The following is a 20,839-nucleotide window of genomic DNA, read 5'->3' as shown; positions in this document are numbered from 1 at the left end:
GATGATACAAGGTGTTGAGAGAACGCAGAACATCACCTATCTGGGTTCTGGATGTGGGTTCTGGATGTGGGTTCTGGATGTGGGTTCTGGATGTGGGTTCTGGATGTGGGTTCTGGATGTGGGTTCTGGATGTGGGTTCCCTCAATACAGGCCCAAAGAGGACAAGCATGAACAGATGGAAATAATGACTGAAATACTCTGAACAGCACCGTCAGTCTCATGAATACGAGACCCATTTCATGTTCTACTGTCCTCTATATGATGAAATGAGAGATTTTAGTTGTAGTTAGATTTTAGTACTTTTTAGTTGAATGAGTTTAATCTCCGATAACTTCTTTCATCTAGATGACTATGAAAAATTAACTGTGCTTCAGAAAAGGAACTTTCCGAGTAGCAAATTTCATCTGTAAAGCATGGGAAAGGGGAAAAAAACCTTTTTATTTGTAGTTTGTGCTCATGTATATATATATATATATGTTTTTCCTTGATGTACCCACAATGCAATAATGTAGTGTGTTATGAGCCAATACATGCTGGGCACCTTGAGTGCACCACACTCTAATAAGCATATATCACTCCGCCGTGCACACTCTAATAAGCATATATCACTCCGCCGTGCACACTCTAATAAGCATATATCACTCCGCCATGCACACTCTAATAAGCATATATCACTCCGCCATGCACACTCTAATAAGCATATATCACTCCGCCGTGCACACTCTAATAAGCATATATCACTCCGCCGTGCACACTCTAATAAGCATATATCACTCCGCCATGTTTGCTGTGAGCAGTTGTTCCTCACCTCCTGAGGTGAGACACAGGTCAAACGTGGGGTTAATCTGCATGTGACCCCTGTGAGGCATGGGGACTCAGGGTCAAACGTGGGGTTAATCTGCATGTGACCCCTGTGAGGGGAGGCTGTGGGACTGAGAGTTTATGCTGAGTGTTTCTACTCTGACACGGCCGCAGTCACTCAGAGGACAGACACACTAACTGGAGCTAGCGCTGTGCTACAGACACACTAACTGGAGCTAGCGCTGTGCTACAGACACACTAACTGGAGCTAGCGCTGTGCTACAGACACACTAACTGGAGCTAGCATTGTGCTACAGACACACTAACTGGAGCTAGCGCTGTGCTACAGACACACTAACTGGAGCTAGCGCTGTGCTACAGACACACTAACTGGAGCTAGCGCTGTGCTACAGACACACTAACTGGAGCTAGCGCTGTGCTACAGACACACTAACTGGAGCTAGCGCTGTGCTACAGACACACTAACTGGAGCTAGCGCTGTGCTACAGACACACTAACTGGAGCTAGCGCTGTGCTACAGACACACTAACTGGAGCTGGCGCTGTGCTACTTTTAGGCTACCGCCATCAGAGCTGGGGTCAATTCCCCTTTAATTCCATCAAATCTGAATTTAATTCACAGTCTGATTCTATAAATGAAAGCCAAATAGTTAATTATTTTTCAATAAATGGTCAATAAGGAGTTTTTGAAACAACTGACGCCGACCACTACACTGGCAAGCAATATTCTACCAATCATCAACAGTCATCCCCTCTGTGAGTGACAGGGCTGTTGGCTGAGTGACAGGGCTGTTGGCTGAGTGACAGGGCTGTTGGCTGAGTGACAGGGCTGTTGGCTGAGTGACAGGGCTGTTGGCTGAGTGACAGGGCTGTTGGCTCGCCGGGCGACTGCAGCTCACAATGTGGCCGGTTTAAACTGGTTCCACTGAGAAACCATGGCAACGCTTCCCTTAACTCACACGGATTCTGTATAATGACTACGGTAAAGATACTAATGCAGAAATGAGGACGAAATACACAATCATTCAACTGTAATTAAATCACACAGTATTTTGATTAAGCCACTAAATACTGTAGCTACGGTATGATGCTTATGTCATCATGTTCTGTCTCCATGTGCATTGCAAAGGCAGAGGTAGGGCGATGACCTTGTAAGTTGCAGGGTGACTTTTATCACAAAGAAAGTATAGAGACAGAAGATTCATCTGCTGGTCACATAACTACTGGATCATATTGCATTAAGGAATGTAACCAAATCCAATGACTTGACAGCTTCCAAACTCCTGGAACTATCCTGAGGACTCGTCACCTGCTTGTGATCAAGTGTCCATTAAAACAACAGTGTGACCCAAAACCAAGCATATCCACCCAGCAGCACTGGGAACACAACTACATGAGGGGGGAAAAACAGACTTTCATTTGGAGGTTTTCAATGAGACGTCACATAGCTGCTGCTTCTCCTCTCACCCATGCCCTGGGCAGCAGAACCTCACTGTGTTCTGTCACCCCCCCGGTCTAAAATTAGCCCCGGTCATTTTCGTCACGACAGGAAGTGTGTGTGTGTGATTTGGCAGTGAGACAGCACTTCCTCCAGCCCCCTGACTCATCGCTGGTGGGGCTTGAGACTGCTGCTCAGGTTGGTAATTTCTGATAGTACAAAACTCCTTCAGCCTTTATGGGTATTTATTACAGTACACACTCAATACAGCTTCAAAAGTATTCTGATACAGCCCCCAGCCCAACTGGGCTCACCATCTTTTATATGCAGATCCTCAAACTCAGTGTGTGCGTCACATATGGCTGATGGTTTTCTTGGAACTTACGTGAGTAGATATTAATCTTGCTATTGAGACATACTGCGAAATGACACATTCCAGTCTAGAATGCCTCACCGTAATCACCAACCCCCATGGATAAAGATTGCTGTTGTTGTTGTTGGTTGTGTTTGTACAGATGTAGCAGTTAGCTTCCCATGTCTTAAGGTTTTGAGAGATGCTCTCCCAGCACTCCCATCTATTCAGTCACATTCAAACAACAAGACTGTGTTTCTGTTACCGTGCCGACCTCCATGTGGGGATGTTACACAACACTGGCTCTGGAAAACTACCCTGTGACATCATCACCCAGGCCAGATACAGTAGGAGGCTACAGGTGTTACCATGGCTTCAATCGTCAATCTTGAGGGATTCGATTGGAGGACTACTGGGTCGCTGTAGCTCGGCAACACATCCCAACGGCGCTGTAAAAGCCTCGCCTCCAGACAGCCACACACATGACGGAATGGAGGGGAGTGACCCTGTTTCAATACTCCATCCATCCTTCCTTCCTTCCTCCCTCCCTTCGTCCCTTCCTTCCATCCATCCATCCATCCATCCTTCCTTCCTTCCTTCCTTCCTTCCTTCCTTCCTTCCTTCCTTCCTTCCTTCCTTCCTTCCTTCCTTCCTTCCTTCCTTCCTTCCTTCCTTCCTTCCTTCCTTCCTTCCTTCCTTCCTTCCTTCCTTCCTTCCTTCCTTCCTTCCTTCCTTCCTTGCTCACCTCCTTCCTTCCTTCCTTCCTTCCCTTTTTCTGTCATTTGAGGAATCACCGAATCCAGTGACAGAATAAGTAACTGGCCTGAAGAGGAGCACCTTATGCTTTCACCTATCAGATCATGTTAGATAATGATGGTTAGAGGGTTTACCTCATGGATAGATAGAGGGTTAACCTCATGTTAGATAGAGGGTTAGAGGGTTTACCTCATGTTAGATAGAGGGTTAGAGAGGTTACCTCATGTTAGATAGAGGGTTAGAGGGTTTACCTCATGGATAGATAGAGGGTTAGAGGGTTTAAATCATGCTAAATAGAGGGTTAGAGGGTTTACCTCATGTTAGATAGAGGGTTAGAGGATTTACCTCATGTTAGATAGAGGGTTAGAGGGGTTACCTCATGTTAGATAGAGGGTTAGAGGGTTTACCTCATGGATAGATAGAGGGTTAGAGGGTTTACCTCATGGATAGAGGGTTAGAGGGATTACCTCATGTTAGATAGAGGGTTAGAGGGTTTACCTCATGGATAGATAGAGGGTTAGAGGGTTTACCTCATGTTAGATAGAGGGTAAGAGGGTTTACCTCATGTTAGATAGAGGGTTAGAGGGTTTACCTCATGGATAGATAGAGGGTTAGAGGGTTTACCTCATGGATAGATAGAGGGTTAGAGGGTTTACCTCATGTTAGATAGAGGGTTAGAGGGTTTACCTCATGGATAGATAGAGGGTTAGAGGGTTTACCTCATGGATAGATAGAGGGTTAGAGGGTTTAAATCATGCTAAATAGAGGGTTAGAGGGTTTACCTCATGTTAATGCAAGGCAAGTTTATTTGTATAGCAAAATTCAGCAACAAGGCATTTCGAAGTGCTTTACTGTACATGAGACATTAAAAGCATCAAGACAAAGATGCACTTTCTTAGTCTTAGTGAGGACTCGAGCAGCAGTGTTCTGAATCAGCTGCAGCTGTCTGATCGATTTTTTAGAGAGACCTGTAAACACACCGTTATAGTTGTAGATAGTAGGCTGACTTTGTAATTGTCTTCATGTGACTGTTGAAATTCAGGTCCGAGTCCATGACACCAAGATTTCTGGCTTCATTTGTGGTATTTACTTTTAATCGTTCTTCTTTGGCTCCAAAGACAATTACTTCAGTTTTATTTTTGTTTAGTTGAAGAAAGTTCTGGCACATCCAATCATTGATTTGTTGAATGCACTTACTCAGCACTTGTAAGGGATTATAGTCCCCTCGTGATATGGTGATATAAATGTGTGTCATCTGCATAGCTATGGTAACATAGTTAGATTTAGTTAGAGTTAGAGGGTTTACCTCATGTTAGATAGAGGGTTAGAGGATTTACCTCATGTTAGATTGAGGGTTAGAAGGTTTACCTCATGTTAGAGGGTTAGAGGGTTTACCTCATGGATAGATAGATAGATAGAGGGTTAGAGGGTTTACCTCATGTTAGAGGGTTAGAGGGTTTACCTCATGGATAGATAGAGGGTTAGAGGGTTTACCTCATGTTAGATAGAGGGTTAGAGGGTTTACCTCATGGATAGATAGAGGGTTAGAGGGTTTACCTCATGTTAGAGAGTTAGAGGGATTACCTCATGTTAGATAGAGGGTTAGAGGGTTTACCTCATGTTAGATTGAGGGTTAGAAGGTTTACCTCATGGATAGATAGAGGGTTTACCTCATGTTAGAAAGAGGGTTAGAAGGTTTACCTCATGGATAGATAGAGGGTTAAAGGGTTAGAGGGTTTACCTCATGTTAAGGGTTAACCTCATGGATAGATGCAAGGGAAAGGAGGGAAGGATTTCTTTTTGACAGTATTAAATATGGATCCCAGACCTGGCCATGTTTCTCTTTAGCCGGTTTAGTTTTACACATTTGTCTTGGGAGGAAATGACAGTGCATGAGAGAAAACAGGTTCCAGATTGAGGGTTGGACAATGCGCCACAGTTGAAGATGTTTACCATATGGCAGCTGTTAGTCAGGCCAGTCACGGGGGCGGGTCACACCTGAGGGACGGAATCATATCCGCCCCCGTGTTGCATTAGCATGTTAGCGTAGCACATTAGCATGATAGGATAGCACATTGGCATTCCCCACAGTGTCATGCAGTGTTCTAGTCTGGGATGATGCCTGGTGGACAGTAAAAGCCAATAAGGGTCAAACTGAGGTCAAGTTCTGCAGATACTGTGGACTGCGCAGTAGCACATTAAAAGGACAAGTAGTTGAAAATCAAATAGATGAATGTTGCACCAAGTGTGCAATTGTCTTTTTCACAGCCTCTACAAGGTTATTTGCATTGACAGACCTCAAATCGCCTGACCTAGTCAGTGACCAACTCAGCTAGTGCGCTAATGCTAACTACGTAGTAGTACCATCCGTTTACTCTTTACTTCTCTCCCTCCATATTTCAACTGTCTCCTCCAGTCTCATACACACTCATTCTTCCCACCTCCCCGTCTCTCGATCAATCCCCCCATCTACAGTACCTCCCTCTCCTCCCTCCTCCCTCCTTCACAGGGGGGGCAGAAACCAGACGCTGCTCTCTGCTGTTCGGCTGCTTCCCCTCCCCCACAGTGAAGGTTTGGGGAGGGAGGTGGCCAGCAGTGTGCAGTGTTTTGTGTACAAATGCGCACACGCGCGCACACACGCGCACACACGCGCACACACGCGCACACACACACACACACACGCGCACACACACGAACACGCGCGCACGCACACACACGCGCGCACACACGCACGCACGCGCACACACACACACACACGCACACACACAAATAGCTCTCATCACGCTCTTCCCAGGCAGGCCCCATCTTTGAAAAAACCCTCAAAGTCCTCACCCCCACCCCCTCATCTACATCGACTGTCTGTGCTGGACCACAGCCAGGAAAACATGATAGAAGACAAGAGAGAGACTGACAGACCACAGAGAGAGAGAGAGAGAGAGAGAGGGCTGGTTGATAGTATGAGGAAAAGGTATAATGGAGGAAAGAGAAAGGTTGACAAACGGGATGAGGGAGGGATGAGAGAGGGATGGAGGGATGGGAGGATAAGAGATGGTGTACATCAAGAGAATATAGAGTGACAAAGAAAAGGGGGCAGCTCAGAAAGACAATGAGGGGCCCCCAAAATTACTCTAAAGATCTACTAAAAAATCGACCCAGGCCCGGCGTGGCTAATCGGGAGGATCTGGAGTTTTCCCGGTGGGCCGGTCTGGTTTTTCGTCCGCGAGGGCCGGTCAGATCCCAATCAGATTGGGAAGCAACATGTATTTGCACTGAATTAGATTTTTGTGTGTGGATATTTTCGAAGGACCATGGTGCTTTGGCACCCTTTAGAGGCCACTCACATTTACACCTGTAAATGACTAAGGGAGTGACTGAGTAACTGACTGACCTTAACTTGTCAGCTAGCCCGCTGCACCGTGGTAAGAATACACTGAATACACTTCATGGCTGTGGAGAACAGTGAGTGCGCTATTAGACTTAAAAATACTACTGTAAGGTACTGTAATCGGTTGCGAACTAAAGTGTGAGGCATGAAACTCCAGAGCTTGAAAATGAGTCCAACTCCGGCCCTGGATCTACCAAAGATCTGCTTAAGATGTACCAGAGATCTACTAAAGATCCACTGAATATCTACCAAAGATCTGCTGAAGATCTACCAAATACTGTATCTACTAAAGATCAAACAAAGATCTACTACAGATCTACTGAAGATCTGCCAGATATCTACCAGAGATCTACTAAAGATCTACCAGAGATCTACTAAAGATCTATTCAAGATCTATTAAAGATCTATTAAAGATCTATCCAAAAATCTACCAAAAATCAACCAAATATCTACCAAAGATCTACTGTGAGAGATCTACTGTGAGAGATCTACTGTGAGAGATCTACTGTGAGAGATCTACTGTGAGAGATCTACTGTGCTGGAATGTGCCCAAGGGCCACAAAGTCACCCACAATAACAACAACATCTCCACAAACAAGAGGAGGAGACTAATGAACAATAATGTCAGAGGACTGAGGAGAGAGCAGTGTGTGAGAGGACTGAGGAGAGAGCAGTGTGTCAGAGGACTGAGGAGAGAGCAGTGTGTCAGAGGACTGAGGAGAGAGCAGTGTGTCAGAGGACTGAGGAGAGAGCAGTGTGTCAGAGGACTGAGGAGAGAGCAGCGTGTCAGAGGACTGAGGAGAGAGCAGTGTGTCAGAGGACTGAGGAGAGAGAGGAGGAGGAGAGAGCAGTGTGTCAGAGGACTGAGGAGAGAGCAGTGTGTGAGAGGACTGAGGAGAGAGCAGTGTGTCAGAGGACTGAGGAGAGAGCAGTGTGTCAGAGGACTGAGGAGAGAGCAGTGTGTCAGAGGACTGAGGAGAGAGCAGTGTGTCAGAGGACTGAGGAGAGAGCAGTGTGTCAGAGGACTGAGGAGAGAGCAGTGTGTCAGAGGACTGAGGAGAGAGCAGCGTGTCAGAGGACTGAGGAGAGAGCAGTGTGTCAGAGGACTGAGGAGAGAGAGGAGGAGGAGAGAGCAGTGTGTCAGAGGACTGAGGAGAGAGCAGTGTGTCAGAGGACTGAGGAGAGAGCAGTGTGTCAGAGGACTGAGGAGAGAGCAGTGTGTCAGAGGACTGAGGAGAGAGAGGAGGAGGAGAGAGCAGTGTGTCAGAGGACTGAGGAGAGAGCAGTGTGTCAGAGGACTCAGGAGAGAGAGCAGATAGCAGCCGCTCAGGCTAAACATGGAACATGATCTCATCACCGCTCCTGCACCACAGGGCAACCACACACTCACTCACTCCTCCTCCTCCTCCTCCTCCTCATCCTCCTCATTCTCTCTCCTCATCATCCTCCTCACTCCTCCTCCTCTCCTCCTCCTCTCTCCTACTCCTCCTCACTCCTCTTCCTTACTCCTCCTCCTCACTCCTCCTCCATCTCTTTGTAGCTCTCACTCTCTCCCTCCACCATTTTGAAAGATGAGCCTCAGTTACGTGTTTGAGTCATTGCTCAGACAATTGGAGAGGGAAGGAGGAACCTAGATGTAGCGGTTGATGGAGAGCTTGTTTGTGTGTGCGTGTGTGTGTGTGTGTGTTTGTGTCTGGGTGTGTGTGTAAGTGTGTGCACGCGCGTATGCAAGTGCACTACGTTTTTGATCTTGTGCATGTGTGCACGCATTTGGTTTGTGTGAGCGTGTGTGCATGTGAATGTGAGCGTGTGTTGTTTAGATGTTTGTGTTCAACTACATTGTTGATCTTATGCATGAGTTAATATGTGTGATACTTTACAGTATCCCACACAACGTGACCATGATGTCATTCACCACACCAGTCATCCTTCTGGAGTGCCCTGCAGTGTTCATCTTAAATTCATTTAGCTATTCCATCTACAGTAACTCACATCTTTGAGTTACTGTGTACACAGCGTGTTCGGATTTCTGAAGTCAACAATGAAGCACTACTACTATCATAATACTCACTGGCAGACCGGCGGCAGAGACACAAGCTTCTCTGGCTGGATGACCCCATATAGACTGACCCCATATAGACTGACCCCATATAGACTGACCCCATATAGACTGACCCCATATAGACTGACCCCATATAGACTGACCCCATATAGACTGACCTAATATAGACTGACCCCATATAGACTGACCCCATATAGACTGACTCCATATAGACTGACCCCATATAGACTGACCCCATATAGACTGACCCCATATAGACATACCCCATATAGACTGACCCCATATAGACAGACCCCATATAGACTGACCCCATATAGACTGACCCCATATAGACTGCCCACATATAGACTGACCCCATATAGACAGACCCCATATAGACTGACCCCATATAGACTGACCCCATATAGACTGACCCCATATAGACTGACTCCATAAGACTGACCCCATATAGACTGACCCCATATAGACTGACCCCATATAGACTGACCCCATATAGACTGACCCCATATAGACTGACCCCCTATAGACTGACCCCCTATAGACTGACTCCATATAGACTGACCCCATATAGACTGACCCCATATAGACTGACCCCATATAGACTGACCCGGGGCCATCAGACGGTCTCTGGGTTTTCTGACGGGGACAACACTAAGGCTCTATCAGGACATGTAGCCCGTGACGGTGCCATATGCTGTCCCAGCATGCATTTGGATGGCCATCAAGGTGTTGGTGTAGAGAGAGCCTGGGTTGTTCGCGGGGGTCACATGACCTCTCAGCCTTATCGCTGCTGGCTCCTGTAACGGACGCCCAGTCTGTCTGGCCTGGCTCCTGTAACGGCCGCCTGGTCTGGCCTGGCTCCCTGTCTGGCCTGGCTCCTGTAACGGTCTGGCCTGGTCTGGCCTGGCTCCTGTAACGGCCGCCTGGTCTGGCCTGGCTCCTGTGGCTGAGCATGGAAGGGGAGGGGCCTGTGTGTGTTGTGCGTGTGCGTCTTTCTGTTCATGTGTGGTTGGTGCGTCTCTTTCTATTGCTCTATGTACGAGTGCGTCTAAATTATGACCACAAACAACAGAGACCTCCTCCTCAGATGTTGTTTTGGGGTCGTGTCCATGTGTGGGAAAGTAGACATGAACCCAAACTCACCCGAATCTTCATCGACCGTGTTTTCCCTCCACAGTTCTTTTTCAGGAGCATTTTCTGTGGAGAGCAAAGAAGAAAGAGAGTTGACCTCTGCAACATTATCACTAACATTATTACCCCTCAGCTTATATATACAGGACCAGCTCTGCAACATTATCACTAACATTATTACCCCTCAGCTTATATATGCAGGACCAGCTCTGCAACATTATCACTAACATTATTACCCCTCAGCTTATATAAGGACCAGCTCTGCAACATTATCACTAACATTATTACCCCTCAGCTTATAGGACCAGCTCTGCAACATTATCACTAACATCATTACCCCTCAGCTTATATATGGTACTGGACTATATAAGAACATGGTGTTGGACTATATAAGAACATGGTTCTGTTTCTATGGTAAGAAAATCAGTTCTTTTCACTTTGTTTCTGTTTTTGCTGTAACAGACCTAATTGCTGAAGTCAACGCAGGCCTAATTCAGCACAGTCCATTCCATTTATGGATATATTTTGTATTATTTTGTACCCTACCTTTTTTACTTTGCTAATTGCGCACATTTAGGAGCCATGATGTAGTATGCGTCAAATAAAGCTTTGAACTTGAATTTGAATAGCAACAGTGAAACCGTGACTCCAACACTGCCTCTCTTTCTCTCTCAACACTGAGGGCTTCCCTGTTATTAGAACCACTGGTGTAACAAATAATAACACAACATTGTTTCCACATTAGGGATCAACCAATCATGTGAGATGATGTCACAGCGACTGAACATTGCAAGTCAATTAGGGACCAATCACGATGATCAAGGAAGTGAACAGAATCCAGCTGCTTCGCTAAACCAAACAATCAGTCAATGAGGCTTACGCAACATCCTGTCTCATGTTCCCCTCGAAGTCCACCCAGCTCAAACCACTCTGACGCCAAGAGGGGGGCCTGACAATCGAGTAATTGTTTAGGTGGGGTAGGGTGGGGTGGGGGGGGGGGGCTTGCAAGGGGAAGGGAGAGAAGGAGAATGGACATGCTAGAGTCCTGCTGTTGAGGAGGGAGAGAGTTGGTCTGAAACTGCCGATTGCGCTGATGACCCCCTGACCCCCGACCCCGACAACAATACTACAGTCCGTTTGAGTTCAACACTGATGAATACATCATTAAAGTACCTTCCAAACCTTTTAAGTCAAACGTTAAAATGTTTCCTATATTTGTTTGATGTCTGGTGAGTATCACAGATAATGTGACATCACCGGTCACGAACGTGCCACGTCATTGAATCGTTACCTCAGCAACCGCTGCTGGCTGCCACTTAATCCAAAAAGGACATCTGAGTGATATGAGTCCTCTAGGTTGTAGACTGTGATTGGTCCAGCTGAAGGGTTAATATCAGACTGCAGTCTGGGAGCCACCTCTGCCCGCCCCTATTGTGCTCCCCCAGCACCTCCCATTCCACTTGAACGAGTGCGCGTGCGCACACACACACACACACACGCACGCACGCACACACATACACATACACATACACATACACACACGCACACACACGCACACACACACGCACACACACACGCACGCACGCACGCACACACACACAGACACACATACACATACACACACGCACACACACGCACACACACACGCACACACACACGCGCACACACACGCACACACACACGCACACACACGCACACACACACGCACGCACGCACACACATGCATTAACACAGAGACGACAAAAGCTCAAACATGAAGATACAAAAACAGACTTGTACTGTAAACATGAACAGAAACAAAAAAAACACACACACACACACACACACACACGCACTCGTCCTCCTTCCTACCCTGGCCCCTCTCACTGCTGCCCGCTGACTCTCATCTGTTCTCTCTCTAAAAACTCCTTTGGACATATGGACCCCTCATACCCTGCCTTCACACACACACACACACACACACACACACACACACACACACACGCACACACGCACACACGCACACACGCACACACCCCTCATCCTCAGGCCAGCATGGCTATTGGATTTTAACGATGCCTGGACCAGCTTCTCTCTGACTCAAGTGTTTTTTTTTGTTGATTTATTGAATCCTGTCCTCCGTCCACAGCTCTGTGTCCTCGCTGACCATCAGCGCTGGACAAACATGGACAAACTCCTCCCTGACCAGCAGCGCTGGACAAACAAACTCCTCCCTGACCAGCAGCGCTGGACAAACATGGAACACAAACTTGGACACAAACACAAACACAAACACAAACACAAACAAACACGGACACAAACTCGGACAGACCTCTGCCCACCCAGCCTCCCTCTGCTAGACCCCGCCCACCCAGCCTCCCTCTGCTAGACCCCGCCCACCCAGCCTCCCTCTGCTAGACCCCGCCCACCCAGCCTCCCTCTGCTAGACCCCGCCCACCCAGCCTCCCTCTGCTAGACCCCGCCCACCCAGCCCTCGGCTAGACTCCGCCCACCCAGCCTCCCTCTGCTAGACCCCGCCCACCCAGCCTCCCTCTGCTAGACCCCGCCCACCCAGCCTCCCTCTTCTAGACCCCGCCCACCCAGCCTCCCTGCCCTTCATCTGCTGGACCACCGGCGTTGCAAGGACCTGTGTGTGTGTGTGTGTGTGTGTGTGTGTGTGTGTGTGTGTGTGTGTGTGTGGGGGGGGGGCATTATTGTGCCCTTTTACCTAATCCGGAGCTCAGTTTACTCAAGCAGTCTGGCTGGTTGCACCACGCTCCCTCACTGCACTTCATAACAGCTCAACATTATTAACAGACTATGGGGGAGAAAAGCTCGGAAGCTGCAGTTCGTTTGGAAGTTGTGGTTCTGGAAGCACGTTCTAGCAAGTTTCTAAGGATGCTTAAACAGACAGCCCATTAAAAACCAGGGATTATTCAAAAAGTAGCATACGGGTGGGAAATGGCAAACCCTTAAATGGTATCTTTGTAATCCAACATGGCGATGGTGAGAGGAGCTAATGGTTTGAGAACATGTGGGTGCTAACTACTGGATGCTATATGTGAAGTGCAGCTATTTCCACAGTGCTAGCACGTTTCACGCTAGCTAGTGATGCTAACCTGTTGCATTTTCTCCAGGTCCAGACTGGGCCTCCTTGTCTCCCCCCCGTAGCTGTGTCTGTGCTTCCTGTAGGGCACCGTCGACTGGTCAAAGTGGGTCAAGATGATGGGCCTGGCGGCCGGCTGCACCACCTGTAGCTGAAGCCGGACGGGAGGCGCCTTGAGGCTACGCGGCGGGCTGGAGCTAAAAAGCACCGGGCTGGGGGAGGCCGCCAGGCAAGCCCCCGGCTCCACCAGCGGCCTAGCGGAAGAGGCCGGCTCGCAGACGCACAAGTCCCGCACCTCCTCGTCACTGGAGGCGCTGCTGTGGTGGTCTCCGTGACAGTGGTGCAGCGTCGACGCCCACTTCCTGCCATCACCGACGCCGCGGCTGATTCGCTCCAGCTCTTCCTCGGACGAGTGGCGGTCCAGGGCGGGGTCTAGCAGGAGGCGGAGCCGGCGCAGGCGGGCCGGGGAAGGCGGGCCCTGGTTGTGCTGCTGACTGGTAGCCAATGGGGTGAGGCCGCAGTTCCGCCGTCGTTCTGGAGGACGACAAACAGTTAGGGTTGCAAAGGGATGAAGGCATTACATAAACAGGACTGTGTTTATTACATAAACAGGACTATGTTTATTACATAAACAGGACTATGTTTATTACATAAACAGGACTATGTTTATTACATATACAGGACTATGTTTATTACATATACAGGACTATGTTTATTACATATACAGGACTGTGTTTATTACATAAACAGGACTGTGTTTATTACATACAGGACTGTGTTTATTACATATACAGGACTGTGTTTATTACATATACAGGACTATGTTTATTACATATACAGGACTATGTTTATTACATATACAGGACTGTGTTTATTACATAAACAGGACTGTGTTCTGGAGGGGGAGTGGTTAACTTACCTCTGTCAATCTGGGCTAGTTCCTGGTTCTCCCCCTCCGAATCCTCGCTCTCCACACCCTCCCCACCTCCATGGTAGGAGATCTGGAAGGACAATGAGGTTCATGTTGAAATGCAACATCACGAAACTGTTAAACCCAAGAAACTCTTAAAACTGACCTAATCTTGGTATCAAATACCTATGATGTGGAATAGGCCTACTGAAATTGACCCATGACTTTTCCAAGTTCACAGTCATGTTGGAATGACATTAGGGGCAGACTAGTCAGGGAACACTTTTACATTATTTTGACAATGAAGCAACAAGGGGAAAATGTTTCTCGCAAATAATCCCTCTTTATGGCATTTCACTACTAGGCTAATAGGCCTAAACTATTTGTAAAGACGCTTCTAGAAGAAACATTCTGGCCTACTGACCTCATTCTAGACAAAGAACGTTTTATATATCAAGACGTAAACCAAAGAAATAGCATCGGTGATAAACAATGTAAAAAAAAACAAAGTAGGCTAGGCTTGCCCTACCAAATAAGGATGAGTTAACCTTGACGAATGTGGACATGACGAGGCTACACCACACGTCTGAGGACTGTTCTCTGGAAATGTTAGTCAGGAGGTTAAATTACATTTCAGCTCAATTTGAAGTTTAAATCCGTACTCTTTACAGGGAAACCCATTCAGCAATTTGGCTTAGCAAACTGGTGCCTTCATTTCCCCGTATCTGAGGCCAGAGCAGACGGGCACTTTAAAAGCAATCCCTTCAGGAGGCTGCAGCAGCAACAACAAGAGAAACCCAGCAGACTGCATCACTGAGAGTTAAGTAACGCGCCACACAGTAATTACCACACTGAGGCCCGCCGAGCAGCTGCCATCTGGGCTCTCTCTCTCTCACACACACACACACACACACACACACACACACACACACACACACACAAAACACTCACACACACACCTATACACATACACATACACACACAAACACGCACATATACACATACACACGCACAAGCTCACACACGCGCGCACACACACACGCCTCCTCTTCCTTCTGAGGCACTTCAAACAGAGGGAGAATAGAGAAGGGATCTGGGGCCTCCAGCTCAACCAGAGCAGACCAGCTGCTCCACTACCTACCCAACCACCACACTACCAACCCAACCACCACACTACCAACCCAACCACCACACTACCCACCCAACCACCACACTACCACCACACCACCGACCCAACAACCACACTACCGACCCAACAACCACACCACCGACCCAACAACCACACTACTGACCCAACCACCACACCACCGACCCAACAACCACACTACCGACCCAACAACCACACCACCGACCCAACCACCACACCACCGACCCAACCACCACACCACCCACCCAACCACCACACCACCCACCCAACCACCACACCACCGACCCAACCACCACACTACCACACCACCACCACACCACCCACCCAACCACCACACCACCGACCCAACCACCACACCACCGACCCAACCACCACACCACCCACCCAACCACCACACCACCCACCCAACCACCACACCACCGACCCAACCACCACACTACCACACCACCACCACACCACCACACTACCGACCCAACCACCACACTACCACCACACCACCACACCACCACCACACCACCACACTACCGACCCAACCACCACACTACCACCACACCACCACACCACCACCACACCACCACACTACCGACCCAACCACCACACCACCTACCCAACCACCACACCACCACACTACCTACCCAACCACCACACTACCACCACACCACCACACCACCTACCCAACCACCACACTACCTACCCAACCACCACACTACCTACCCAACAACCACACTACCGACCCAACCACCACACTACCGACCCAACCACCACACCACCTACCCAACAACCACACCACCACCACACTACCGACCCAACCACCACACTACCGACCCAACAACCACACTACCGACCCAACAACCACACCACCGACCCAACCACCACACCACCGACCCAACCACCACACCACCGACCCAACCACCACACCACCGACCCAACCACCACACTACCTACCCAACCACCACACTACCACCACACCACCGACCTAACCACCACACCACCGACCCAACCACCACACCACCGACCCAACCACCACACTACCGACCCAACCACCACACCACCGACCCAACAACCACACCACCGACCCAACTACCACACCACCGACCCAACTACCACACCACCTACCCAACAACCACACCACCGACCCAACCACCACACCACCTACCCAACCACCACACTACCTACCCAACCACCACACCACCGACCCAACTACCACACCACCGACCCAACTACCACACCACCTACCCAACAACCACACCACCGACCCAACCACCACACCACCGACCCAACCACCACACTACCGACCCAACCACCACACTACCTACCCAACCACCACACTACCTACCCAACCACCACACCACCGACCCAACTACCACACCACCGACCCAACTACCACACCACCTACCCAACAACCACACCACCTACCCAACAACCACACCACCGACCCAACCACCACACTACCTACCCAACAACCACACCACCTACCCAACAACCACACCACCGACCCAACCACCACACTACCTACCCAACCACCACACTACCACCACACCACCGACCTAACCACCACACCACCGACCCAACCACCACACCACCGACCCAACCACCACACTACCGACCCAACCACCACACCACCACCCAACCACCACACCACCGACCCAACCACCACACCACCACCCAACCACCACACCACCGACCCAACCACCACACCACCGACCCAACCACCACACCACCGACCCAACAACCACACCACCGACCCAACTACCACACCACCTACCCAACCACCACACTACCGACCCAACAACCACACTACCCACCCAACCACCACACCACCTACCCAACAACCACACCACCGACCCAACTACCACACCACCTACCCAACAACCACACCACCTACCCAACCACCACACCACCGACCCAACCACCACACCACCGACCCAACCACCACACTACCGACCCAACCACCACACCACCGACCCAACAACCACACCACCGACCCAACTACCACACCACCTACCCAACAACCACACCACCGACCCAACCACCACACCACCTACCCAACCACCACACTACCTACCCAACCACCACACTACCGACCCAACTACCACACTACCGACCCAACCACCTCACCACCGACCCAACAACCACACCACCGACCCAACTACCACACCACCTACCCAACAACCACACCACCGACCCAACCACCACACCACCTACCCAACCACCACACTACCTACCCAACCACCACACCACCGACCCAACAACCACACCACCGACCCAACTACCACACCACCTACCCAACAACCACACCACCGACCCAACCACCACACCACCGACCCAACCACCACACTACCGACCCAACCACCACACTACCTACCCAACCACCACACTACCTACCCAACCACCACACCACCGACCCAACTACCACACCACCGACCCAACTACCACACAACCTACCCAACAACCACACCACCTACCCAACAACCACACCACCGACCCAACCACCACAATACCGACCCAACCACCACACTACCGACCCAACAACCACCACACTACCGACCCAATCACCACACTACCACCACACTACCGACCCAACCACCACACTACCACCACACTACCGACCCAACCACCACACCACCGACCCAACAACCACACCACCGACCCAACCACCACACTACCGACCCAACCACCACACTACCGACCCAACCACCACACTACCTACCCAACCACCACACCACCCACCCAACCACCACACTACCGACCCAACAACCACCACACTACCGACCCAATCACCACACTACCACCACACTACCGACCCAACCACCACACTACCACCACACCACCGACCCAACCACCACACTACCGACCCAACAACCACACCACCGACCCAACCACCACACCACACTACCGACCCAATCACCACACTACCACCACACTACCGACCCAACCACCACACTACCACCACACCACCGACCCAATCACCACACTACCACCACACTACCGACCCAACCACCACACTACCGACCCAACAACCACACCACCGACCCAACCACCACACCACACTACCGACCCAACAACCAGGCTGGCTGCTACACTACAGACACAACAAAGGCTGCATTCACTATGGCCTTGTTTGGCAGTATGTTCCTAGTTTTGCAACACATTACATTTTAGGATATTTCCAACATGTAGCCTAGTGTCACATTAAAGTCACATTGCTTCAGTACAGCCCTTTTAAAGAATCACATTCAAGAGACGACACTTTGATACGGATTAGATGTGTACTACAATATGCCATTTCAGTGTAATCATACATTTCAAATTCCACAAAACATACCGTAACAAACTCTCATTATTGCTCTATTTTTTTTACCATTTTTAATAACCTGTCCTACTACTACTACTATTCACAACACAGGAAGGCCACATTTTATCTCTACCAGACACTATAGTGCAACATCACCAGACATCTCCATGGCATCAGTACATACCAGCGCTGGGCTTGTTACTGGGGTGACCACCTGCCCTCTTATGGGAGATTGATAGCATCTTCACCTGGGACTGGCATGAGTATGAGTGTGTGTGTGTGTGTGTGTGTGTGTCTGATACAGTAGGTCAGGCTCTGCATCACATTCACAATAGGGGCTCTTATCTACTGGGGCTGAATTCCACTCAGGGATGCTTGGAATAGCGATCGTCCAGCTCTGGTCTCTATAGGGGCGTCTTCTACCTCTCTGGGTATTAGAAGTGGAGGTGAAGGCTGCTTGCATTTTAGTTGCATTATACTGTATATTTTTGGTTCCATGCTGGGCTCTCACAACACATTTTTGGGGTGATTTATCCCCGATTCACCCTTCCTGTCAATCAGAGAAATCTGGAACATTGGTTCGGTTCGGACCAGATTATGTGAGGGGTTTATAGATCCAATCTTATACCTCCCGATTGGCTTGCACATCCATTGGGGTGGCCCTGATTATATCAAAAATGTTTGATATTTAGATTATTACATCACTACTTTACGAGCAAGACCAGTGATTTGTTGCTCCCTCGGGCACGGTCATATCCTGTAGTGTGTGATGAGCCGGTATTTTCAAATCTTGTAGTGTGTACTTGTTTGAGATTCGCGAGAAGAGCATTTGTTAAGATTATCTTTATGTGTGCGATGCAACACGATTTCAAAATCAGTTCGCATTTTTAAAATACTGAAGTGTGAGCCCAGCATTAGGACAAGAACATGGATAATCAAGTTGTATGCAAGTTACAGAGTGAAGGCAGTCCATTCATTCCACCTAGACGGGATGAGTCATTCTCAAGGTTAAAGGTCATGGGTGTGTCTGGCTCAATGTCAAGGGAAATATGTCCTCCTAGAAACGGTCTATTGTCCGTTGAAACCAGGATGAGCCAACAGGAGCTTTATTCATTTGACCATAGTTCCTTCACACTCAAAACACACACAAAAGTCTCAAATGAGTCGTCGTCTGGCCACACTACGCACACCCTCCTGTTTCCTGTGACTCTGTAGGAAGACTTTGTTGATCCCCCTTATCCACATTTCCCTCAGACGACAGGGGGCGTTTGTATTACCTGAGGAACTTCAACTAAACAAACAGAGTTCAAATAATTAGACCATGAAAATGCAAATCTCAGTAAGGAGGGAGTGAGTGACTACAGTACAGGTGGATAAGATTAGATCTTTTCTTCTCCACACAAGCTGTGGCCTAATCCTTGAAACGTGTCCAGTGTCGTACTCATAAACTATTTCAAAGGTTCTGTGCTCAGTGAATCGTTGGTGCTTGTATGCGAGTGTGTGTACATTTATGTGCTAATTGTCCCGTTTCATAGTTCATATGGAAGTGCGGAAGAGTTGAGGCTACTGTCCTTGACTGTTGATGTGTTGATCTGTTGGTGTGTGTGTGTGTGTGTGTGTGTGTGTGTGTGTGTGTGTGTGTGTGTGTGTGTGTGTGCGCCCATGTATGACTATGGTGCGACAGCATGATTTTGCATAGACAAGAAACTAACTTGAATGATTTGCATGTGCAGATTTGCTTGTTCTTTTAGCAGGGTCCAACCAACCTAGCAATACAAACAGCACTAGTACGCACTTACACCTGTTAAATCATTTAATAAATGATTTTAAAGTCAGTGTCTGATTTGGTGGCACATGACTATGCTAAGTTAAAAAACGTGTGCATCAATTAGCATGACTTGACAATGTAACTACAGCAATTCCCTGACATCAAAAAAGCTGTTAATTTGTGCAAACCACAAAACAGCTCCTAACTTTACTTTCGCTTTTCCAAAACGTGACTGTCTGAAACCGACACACATCCATGACACACAAGCATGAGACACACATCCATGAGACACACATCCTTGAGACACACATCCTTGAGACACACGTCCTTGAGACACACATCCTTGAGACACACATCCATGAGACACACATCCTTGAGACACACATCCATGACACACATCCATGAGACACACATCCATGAGACACACATCCTTGAGACACACATCCATGAGACACACATCCTTGAGACACACATCCTTGAGACACACATCCTTGAGACACACATCCATGAGACACACATCCTTGAGACACACATCCTTGAGACACACATCCATGAGACACACATCCTTGAGACACACATCCTTGAGACACACATCCATGAGACACACATCCTTGAGACACATGCTTGAGACACACATGCTTGAGACACACATCCTTGAGAAAGACTATTTAACCAGTTCCTCTGTCTTC

General features: G+C 48.8%; 1 protein-coding gene across 2 annotated transcripts in view; it reads right to left on the bottom strand.

Annotated features, from left to right (window-relative positions):
- The window catches only part of LOC311309421 (uncharacterized protein), a 28,418-nt gene that overhangs the window by 319 nt on the left and 7,260 nt on the right, over positions 1-20,839 (bottom strand). For both annotated transcript variants that reach the window (XM_084438703.1, XM_084438702.1), the window contains exons 2-4: positions 13,950-14,031; positions 13,044-13,564; positions 9,958-10,011 (exon numbers count right to left, since the gene is read on the bottom strand). In XM_084438703.1, coding sequence (XP_084294829.1) covers positions 9,958-10,011; positions 13,044-13,564; positions 13,950-14,031 — 657 coding nt within the window. The remainder of the gene's footprint in view (positions 1-9,957; positions 10,012-13,043; positions 13,565-13,949; positions 14,032-20,839) is intronic.

Source organism: Borostomias antarcticus, assembly GCF_949987555.1.
Source record: "Borostomias antarcticus genome assembly, chromosome: 5".
Taxonomy (NCBI): domain Eukaryota; kingdom Metazoa; phylum Chordata; class Actinopteri; order Stomiiformes; family Stomiidae; genus Borostomias; species Borostomias antarcticus.
Note: the sequence above shows the minus strand (reverse complement) of the source record. Positions and strands in the feature narration are given on the sequence as shown.